The 10,305-nt window shown below is 43.4% G+C and overlaps 1 protein-coding gene across 1 annotated transcript; it reads right to left on the bottom strand.

The window, feature by feature from the left end:
• Positions 1–1,501: 1,501 nt before the first annotated feature.
• Positions 1,502–5,833, bottom strand: LOC121856819 (putative golgin subfamily A member 6-like protein 19). Its single transcript, XM_042352545.1, has 3 exons — positions 5,594–5,833; positions 4,728–5,007; positions 1,502–1,704 (listed from the first exon to the last, which is right to left on the bottom strand). Exons 1-3 carry the CDS (start codon positions 5,831–5,833, stop codon positions 1,502–1,504), a joined length of 723 nt encoding a protein of 240 aa, XP_042208479.1.
• Between the last annotated feature and the right edge of the window lie 4,472 nt (positions 5,834–10,305).

Below are 10,305 nucleotides of genomic sequence, written 5' to 3'. Positions count from 1 at the left end.
ACTGGTAAACACATACTGGTGAACACATTTCCTAGTGGATACATACGGTAATATACACATTCTGGTGAACACATTTCCTAGTGGATACATACGGTAATATACACATTCTGGTGAACACATACATACATACATTTATACACACACCATTAATGAATTATTTTAGTGTTGTAAAAACTAAATTATTAAGAACAATTAGGGAGATATATTTTACTGAAGAGTCAAGAAAGGAATTAATCCCAGATGTTATGACAAACTTAGACAACCTCATGACTTCACTCTCTACAACAGAGTAAATTGAATTGAAACCGAATTGAAAGGAAGAACACTTTTCATAACCACCATGATAACAGATTTTAGTGTTATTCTGGTTATAAATGTTCTCGTGTTCACCAGCCTGAGTACAGATCGTTCCCAACACGTCAGCCAACATTACTGTATCTCTCAGTCAATTTTTTTGTTTACATCAAATCCACGTGTGTCTGCAGCAAGTAGTTCGCTAATTGATGTAATGACAGTACCCAGACTACTGCCTAAGTATCGACAGTCGCTTTATAACACCAGACACACATACAGTAACTGTCTCCTCCCAACACCAACTTAACAGACTTGATCTAAACTAATGTGTGTGTGTGTGTGTGTGTGTGTGTGTGTGTGTGTGTGTGTGTGTGTGTGTGTGTGTGTGTGTGTGTGTCCCTCTCACTCGCACCACCATACGAAACCTTTAAGTTCTACTACAGTCACGTATTGTTTTATTGTTATTGTTGTTACTGTCCATAAAAGATATATAAAAAACAATATTGACTCATACATATCATGCAAAGTGTCGTCAACAAACCGGGCAGCGCTGACAACCACTCGTGCTAGGCGTGGCGTCACCAGAGGAACTTTTCATGTATTACCACTAAGACAGAAAGTTTTTAAACCATCAATAATCATTAATTCAGGATAACAATGAGTCAAAATTGTTTCAGCAGCTAATACGATATCGTTTTGCATTATGATAGAGCAGTTTATTACTATTTCAGTGTTGTAATAGAAAGCTTATATTTTTGTCTTCACGTATCTAGCTGTCGAGGCGCATTGAACCCGACTTAACATAAATGAATTTATCCTCGTTGTCTATAACTCTATCGTGTTTTAGTGTGTCACCAAGAAATATTTCTCACTATCGCTCAGACGGGAACAGAGCGTGACTTGCATTATCGTTTATTGTCAATTATTTTCCTGATATATATATATATATATATATATATATATATATATATATATATATATATATATATATATATATATATATATATATATATATATATATATATATATATATATATATATATATATATATATGTATGTATGTGTGTGTGTATATCGTAAAAACAAACATATGTAATCCTGGTTTTTATTCAAACATTCTTAATATTTCACTTTTTTTTTCATTACATTTCCTTCTTATAATCACAAAAAAAAAATACTTCGTGTAAGGTATAAGTGACCGCCTCCTCTACCTCTGATGTTGACGATGGGCGACCAACTTCCAGGAAGCCTTTACTCCAGCAAGGATCTCACTCCTTTCCTTGAGTAGACTTTCTCTGGCAATTTTCCTTTGAGCCGTTGTCTTTCTAGGAAGTATTACTGGCGGCGCCTCTCTTCGTAAAGACATTCTGGGAATTTTAGAGACGTCTGAAGGTGACGTCTTTATATCGCCTGATTAAGTGTTTTGCGTTAGAGAGTTGTTGCTTTAGTCTGACATATCACAGGTGGGTGTAATCAACCGCGTCACGTGTCATCAGCAACAGGTGAGCATTATCCTCGTCACATGTAATCAACAGCAAGTGAGCATTATCAAGCACGTCACCTGTAATAGACAACAGGTGATCATTATCTTCGTCACCTGGAATCAACAACACGTCATGTTCACTGATACTGTTTGGGGGAAATTCAGAAACCAATTTCAGGGTTGCCGAGGCGTCCTCTCTCATTACACGCCTGTCAGGAGAACACCGCAGTAAAATATCTCAACTCATCCCCCAATTTAGTATTTTACGCCAAATTTCTCTTGTGTATAGGGGAAATATTGGTGTGTGTGTGTGTGTGTGTGTGTGTGTGTGTGTGCGCGCATAAGGAGGAACTGTAAATGGCACTGTACTCGACTCCTCTCATTCACTCAACTTCAATGTCAGGTACCCATTAACAGCTGGGTAGATCGGGGTGCCCTACACTCAGACCAACGACCCTTGTGACAGGAGACGAACGTTGTATCCACACGGCTACAGTATCCCGGGTAAACAATGATTACAAAATATTATAAAGTGTGTTGCGTGACCCATATCTGACGAGTTCCAGGTTATGTGTCGGGGGGGAGACGCATGTCCAACAGAAGGGGCTTCACTCGCTGTTGGCATCCGTATATGTGTTGGTTCATTTGTTCCCGTATCAATGTTGCTTGGTTTAAAATAACACACGAGTCTCCATTCTCATGTTTATGGTTTGTGAAGGAGTAAGAGAAGGAAATAGAATACTTAATGCTATTGCGGAGGAGAGAATAGTGGAGAGGGTGGTGGGGGAGAGGGTAGTGGGGGAGAGGATAGTGGAGAAGAAAGGGTAGATGGGAGGGAGTGGGGAGAGGTAGTGGGGAGAGAGGGGAGAGAGGAGAAAGGTAGAGAGGTGGAGAAGAGGGTGGTGGGGAGAGTGATAGTGAGAAGACAGATGGGAGGTGGTGGGGAAGGGGAGAAGAGGGTAGTGGGGAGAGGACAGGAGAAGAAAGGGTAGATGGGAGGGTGGTGGTGGAGAGGGTAGAGGCTGGTTTTGAGAGGTTTTCTGTCTGGAGGTCCACGTATATTTACAAACCATATTGGATATTTTTTTCCTTGGTGTAAAAATTCATATTTGTAGTAGGAGCTCTGTAAGGCGGTACAAACTGGAGGTAAAATTGTTAGAATTCTGATACGTGAGACTGAAGTAAAAATGTACAGGGTGTCTCATAGGTCACACACCATGGGGAAATCAGGTTCTCTCTCTCTCTCTCTCTCTCTTTAGAGAGAGGTGTGTGTGTGTGTGTGTGTGTCACTATTGTACCACATGCTACTATTCATCACCCAGGATGCACCCCCACCCCCCACCCCCCCCCCCACCCCCCACCCCCCACCCCCCCACGCTGCCTCCAAACTCACTCCAAACCCAAGTTCTATTTTTGTACCCAATTTTTTCCTCCTTCAGTAGATAATTAATAAAAGGTCCTCCAGGATTCTCCACCCAGACACACCAGGACTGCCAACACACACACACACACACACACACACACACACACAGTAAAGTTGGGTATTAGTCATTTTGTAAAACATTAATATGCAGAGAATGTGAGTAAGCCAAACTATGAGGAAGCAGAATACTTCTCAACATAATATTACTCACGACACAGATTTTCTCCGAGACAAACTATGTGTTGTGTTGTGTTGTGTTGTGTTGTGTTGCGTCGTGTCATGTCGTATCGTATGTTGTGCCTTATGTTGTGTCGTATGTTGTGTTATATGTTATATTCTGTTATATTATGCTATGTTATGTTATGATGCTTCTGACAGCCCAGAGCGAAGTCAACAATGTTTCAATTATATGAACGATTCAAACAATGTTAATTTGGTAAGGAAAGAACTCGAGGCTATATTCCTACACGTCGAGGAGTATACTGAGTGAGCGAGTGAGTGAGTGAGTGAGTGAGTGAGTGAGTGAGCGAGCGAGTGAGTTGTATTGCTGACATTAAGCTTCTACCATCATCATTAGCATAGACTCCAATTAAACCACAATAAAATAAAGAACTTAACTAAAGCCAAATATAGATAAAAAAAAGAGGAAGAAAATATATAGAGTAAATGTTGGTTTTTAGAAACACGAACGAAAAGTTTCTGAAGATGGGGTAAAAATTACTTACGACTCAAGGAAAATCTTAAGAAAAAATGAATTGAAAAGTAATGTAAGGAAATTAAAAAAGTATGAATAATATATAGTATTTAAGTAGGGTGTAAAGCAGTAATGGGAGAGAATAAGAAATAGTTGAGAGACATAGACATACAGACAGACAGACACCCACACTACAATGTGGTCACTACGGTCCTCCAGTCTTTAAGCCAGGAAGCGATAAAAAGTATTTTCTTAATCTGGCTAAGTTAGAAATCGTGTCGCTTCTCCTCCTATTATAACTCGCCATTGTGTTATTGTGTGTGCGTGTGGAGAAGATAGACACACACACACACACACACACACACACACTAACACACACACACACACACACACATACACACACACACACACACACTAACACACGTGTAGGAATCACTGTTCTCTGACACTTAGTTTACAGGTCACACACAATGTTGACTTAAGAGATGAACAAACACGTGCTGTTAAAAGCTCTTTCAATAGAGATTATTTTGTGTTGTGTTCCGACAAACAAACAACACAACAGCGGGTTAAACCTTTACTTGTGTTGTGCGTCAGTTGACACTCTACACTATGGTCAGGAGTCAACTGTTATATCAGATGTGATTTTTACCGTAGCCTTTGGACCTACTGGATGTTATACGCGTTTGTTATGTATAATATTGTGAAAATTGATAGATAGTTATATGATAATTATAGATGCAGTGAGTAACAGCTGTGTAGGGAGTGTTGAGGGAGATGTGACTGACACTACACACAGGTCGTCCTCCACACACACAGGTCGTCCTCCACACATAGGTCGTCCTCCTCACACAGGTCGTCCTCCACACACAGGTCGTCCTCCTCACACAGGTCGTCCTCCTCACACAGGTCGTCCTCCTCACACAGGTCGTCCTCCTCACACGGGTTGTGCTCCTCACATGGATCGTCCTCCTCACACGGGTCGTCCTCCTCACACAGGTCGTCCTCCTCACACAGGTCGTCCTCCTCACACGGGTCGTCCTCCTCACACAGGTCGTCCTCCTCACACAGGTCGTCCTCCTCACATAGGTCGTGCTCCTCACATAGGTCGTGCTCCTCATAGGTCGTGCTCCTCACATAGGTCGTGCTCCTCACATAGGTCGTCCTCCTCACACGGGTCGTCCTCCTCCACACAGGTCGTCACCTCCTCACATAGATCGTCCTCCTCACATAGGTCGTGCTCCTCACATTGGTCGACCTCCTCACTCAGAATAAATCTCTCTCCCTCCACCTGGGTCGTCCTCCTCACATTGGTCGACCTCTCACGATGGTCGACCTCCTCACAGAGTCGTCCTCCTCCCACATGGGTCGTCCACTCCTCCATCCGTCGTCCCACTCCTCACATAGGTCGTACTCCTCCATTGGTGGGCTTCTCCTCACTCAAGAATAAATCCTCCTGCGATTGTCCCTCCTCACATTGGTCGGCCTCCTCCTGGAGTCGTCCTCCCCTCACAGGTCGTCCTCCTCCCATAGAGTCGTCACTTCCTCCCACATAGGTCGTACTCCTCACATTGGGTCGACCTCTCACACAGGTCGTCCTCCTCCTGAGTCGTCCTCCTCCCACCTGGGTCGTCCTCCTCCTCACATAGAGTCGCCCTCCTCACAGGTCGTCCTCCTCCCTTAGGTCGTGCCTCCTCACACATTGGTCGGCCTCCTCACTCAGGTCGTCCTCCTCACACAGGTCGTCCTCCTCACACAGGTCGTCCTCCTCACATAGGTCGTCCTCCTCACATAGGTCGTGCTCCTCACATAGGTCGTCCTCCTCACACAGGTCGTTCTCCTCACACAGGTCGTCTTCCTCACATAGGTCGTCCTCCTCACACAGGTCGTCCTCCTCACACAGGTCGTCCTCCTCACACAGGTCGTCCTCCTCACACATGTCGTCCTCCTCACATAGGTCCTCCTCCTCCAGCAGAAGTCATGAAGTTATTTTTCCTTCACCTGCAATGAGTCGCTCGTTACCAACAGGTCGTAAATCTTAACGCCAGGAACCTTAATGACTGAACCAGCGTAAACGACCTAGTTCAATGACGTCACAGCCACACTAACAACTTTACGAGTGACGTTATGGTGTTATCTATGGAAGCTCAGTGTGTCGGGCGAGTGACGTCTAGTTCTGTTACAATGGCAGTCAATATATCAACAACCATTAATGTACTGTTAAGGCCTGACCTTCATCGGGCCGTAGTCTCGTCACAAATCTGCACTTTGCCGTCAACCAACCTGTCCACGTCATCTAGGAGGGTGATTCGTCACTTTTGTGCCCATACTTGCAGTTTCACCTCCTACCTAGACTACGGTTCTCAGTTGCTTTACCTACTCAATAGTCTTATACCAGAGCCTAAACGACTTCTCCTGCCCGAGTGCAGGTAGTACACCTTCAGCTAGTGCCCTGGCTGGTTACTCCTATTCCCAAGGCTGGACTACTCCTCTGGGATATGTGCAGTACAACTTGACTTACTTCTCACGAGGACCAGGACGGCTGGACCTCCTCTGCTATCTCGGGACCATCAGACCTTAAGTACAATTCCACGTTCCCACTTCCCGCCATTGTGTTCCCCTTTTCCCGTATGTTGTTTAGGTTAGATTTGTTCGTAGGTTTGGTTAGGATTTAGTTGATTATTTTGTGTGTTAGGAGTTAGGTTCTTATTATTCTATGTGCACCGTGTTTATATTTCTTTGTGTTTTGTTGTTAGTAAATGACATAATTTTATTGCCCCTTTACTGTCACCTGAGGAGAGGGTTATCTATTCGGGTCCTGTGTTTGTTGTGGAAGTGTTGTGAACTTCTGTGACCAGTTAACTTTGTTACGGTTGTCAATCGTTGGACCCAAGTCAGGATATTCGCCGCATAATCATACATGCTCACAAGGGGCGACTCCGTCAGCATATCCCATTCGCGACCCGTAACAGTACGAATAACTATTTTCACAACAACAATTACAATCAGAGCATCAGCAATTACCACAACATATAACCATCATCACAACAACTATTATTTCCCTCAACAACCAATTTTACCCCCCAAAAATGTAATACAACAACAACCACAACCACATTAACAACTATTACCACAACAATCATTATTATAAAGGGTAAACTTAAGTATTTTTAAAGTTACCTAAAAACACAATGGTTACAATCCTTTCAAAGCTGTAATCATCGCCAACCTTCACCTGTGGGACACCGCCGCAGGTAAGGGAAGGTGAGAGTCTGATCTTATTAATTAACTTGAGTGTAAGTCACCCCACTGTCTCTTGTACCTTTCTGATAACACACCTTTGATGAAGAGCTTCCCCTTCCCTCATGTTTTATGGAGAAGGATAACACACACACACCCACACACACACACACACACACACACACACACACACACACACACACACGCGCGCGCGCGCGCTCGCGTCTGGTCACATCTGCCTGTCACTAGCTCCCCTATATATGACACAACTTAACCCTTTCCTTTCCTATGACACATGACACCTGCTGGTCCGACCCTTCCCTGACGACACCACCACCCTCCTCAGTGTTGCTTCTGGTCGCCTTCCTTATGTAGTCTGCAACATGTGGTGGATATTTGCTTTATTGTAATGTAGAGAGTGGGGAGGGGGGGGCATGTAGACAGAGATGGAGGAGGGAGAGAGAGATAGGAAAGGACAGACAGACAGACGGACAGACAGACAGACTGACGGACAGACAGACAGACTGACAGACACAGACAGACGAAAACAGAAACTAAAACCAATTAAATCCCCTTCCATCTGTACATAAACCAACCCATTCCACTAACACGACGATAAAACCATTCCATAAACAACTAAACAAACCCATTCCATCAGCACAAACACAATCGTTCTCTAAGGGTCAGACAAACACACTACCCAAGGAATGGTAGCCCAAACAAATACAATCAACAAAAAGTGAATCTATCCAAATACAACTGGGAAAATTCACTTATATTCGTGGAAATTCAATTATTTAGTGTCTTTCAAGATGCCACAGTGAGGGGGGGGGGGAGCTATCTGGCCCAGGTATACGTTAATTTAACAGGTAAGACTTTGAGGTGAAGCAAGTTGAAAGTCTTTAATTCTTATTTATAATACATAATTGGATCTAATTAGCGTTAATATCAAAATTTAAGGACTCGCAGTGCTATTAACGTCTACACACAGAGACACACATACACAGATACACAGACATACACGTCCTAGTTTCAGCCTTTGCGTCTGTACCTTCAAAGAATGTTGAGAGGAAAGGTCACAACAAGGATTAATGAACCTTATGATATAATGAAGGGAGCAGCGATAGGTGAGAGAGACCACAAAAATAGTTCAAACGGATCTCCTCAAAAATAGGCTAAAAATAAAAAAATAAAATATAAGAGAACGAGATTGAGAAAACTACAAATTTCCTCCCGAATAGAAACTTGTATCCAGGAGCAGTGAAGCGAGTGTGATGGATGAGCAGAAGATTCTGATCCGATTGTAAAAGGATTAGCAGAGGTACAGAGATTAGGGTTTAATTTGGAAGGTGAAGATTGGGTAATCCCTCTTGCCTCTGACGACATACACTGTTCTGAAGATAAGATGAAAACCTTTGCCGTGAACTTGAGGTAAAAATATATGTTTGTCTGATGGTGTACTTGTGGGTACTAGGAGAGAGAGAGAGAGAGAGAGAGAGAGAGAGAGAGAGTGTGTGTTTTCTCAGAATTATTAAACACTCCATATGTGGGTTTTATACCTCGTTAATCCTCCTGCATATTCACAAAGTCATAACAGCTAAAATTCCCACATATATTCATTTATAGGTGAACCATCCTCGTCGCCATGAGAACACACACACACCACAATGCATAATACCCAGGAAACGCAAACACTCTTTAATTATATCCCATTGAATATAAGAATAAATTTAAGGTGTAATACAGTCACTATCCTCTTTGTTTAGCATAATACACAGGTAACAAAGAGTTCCATACACCTGGCGGCTAATTAAGGGTAGTGTGTATTCAGTACCAAACATACAACACTGTTCTCAGCAGCCATTACTTTTCTGACTCTCACTGTAAACAAACGGTGGTAGGAGGTCACTCTTGTAACCCAACAATGATACATGGAACTGCGAGGACACATACACCTACGAGGACACCTACACCTATCTGCGAGGACACATACACCTACGAGGACACATACACCTATCTACGAGGACACATACACCTACCTACGAGGACACGTACACCTACCTACGAGGACACATACACCTATCTACGAAGACACATACACCTATCTACGAGGACACATACACCTATCTGCGAGGACACATACACCTACGAGGACACATACACCTATACCAGCACCTGTAATACCATGTTCTTAAAGCCGACTAGTGACCTGTCCGCTCCTGCTATCAGGCACGCGTGGGCCAAGCAGTGCATGTTGGTTACATTGCAAGACCGAGCTGCAACTGGAACGAGGCAGGATATTGCAACCAACCGTGTGTGTGTGTTTGTGTGTGTGTATGTGTGTGTGTGTGTGTGTGTGTGTGGTTAAACCTCATTTGTCCCGTGAATACCCAGTAAAAAAAAGAAGATTGCATCGCTGTTATTGCATTTCCTTGTTGCAGCAGATAACGTGTAAAGGGAGTTTGTTGGTTTTTGTTTTGCTTCATCATGGTTTTAAAAGTAACAAAGGTTTTTAGGCGATATTAGTTAAGTATTTTTCTCAGGCTTATGTGTCTTTCCTGCCGACCATCCTTCCAACCATCCTTCCGTCCATCCTTCCGACCATCCTTCCAACCATCCTTCCGACCATCCTTCCGACCATCCTTCCGACCATCCTTCCGTCCATCCTTACACTCTAAAATAAAACAGATAAAGTGGCAGTGAAAGATTCGTTATATCGATCGTAATGCGTAAGATAAATTCCAGGGTCAAATTGGTGTTAACTTTCCAGGGTCGACAGTAGTTAGTATCGGGAGGTCCATGATACTTGTTTATGTCCACAATAACAACAAGTAGTGTGTGCGTGTGTGTGTGTGTGTGTGTGTGTGTGTGTGTGTGTGTGTGTGTGTGTGTGTTGTACTGGATGTGTTCTGGGTCACCTTCAACCTCTTGTGTTGTTATAGAGGTCAATGATTACCAGGTGTTTGACCGCAGTTACAGACGAGCTCTCCTGGCCATACTATGTGGGTTGAGGGGGGGGGAGTTGTGGTTAGGTTAGGTTAGGTTAGGCTAGGCTAGGCTAGGCTACATTGGTTACTCTATATATCCAACGTATTAATTTGCAGATGTTAGTTATTGGTACAGAATCGAAGGGTTGTGAAGGTGGATATCATCAATAATGAGTCGGGTCAC

Source organism: Homarus americanus, unplaced genomic scaffold, assembly GCF_018991925.1.
Source record: "Homarus americanus isolate GMGI-L3 unplaced genomic scaffold, GMGI_Hamer_2.0 scaffold43075, whole genome shotgun sequence".
Taxonomy (NCBI): domain Eukaryota; kingdom Metazoa; phylum Arthropoda; class Malacostraca; order Decapoda; family Nephropidae; genus Homarus; species Homarus americanus.
Note: the sequence above shows the minus strand (reverse complement) of the source record. Positions and strands in the feature narration are given on the sequence as shown.

Excerpts from the sequence above, each read along its gene's own strand:
- LOC121856819 (XM_042352545.1), bottom strand. The coding sequence starts at position 5,833 with ATGTGTGAGGAGGACGACCTGTGTGAGGAGGACGACCTGTGTGAGGAG. Across the intron at positions 5,008-5,593 it reads GTGAGGAGGCCGACCAATGT|CACGACCTATGTGAGGAGCA; the intron begins GTGAGGAGGCAC and ends ACCTATGAGGAG. Across the intron at positions 1,705-4,727 it reads GTGTGAGGAGGACGACCTAT|GCGATATAAAGACGTCACCT; the intron begins GTGTGGAGGACG and ends ACACTTAATCAG.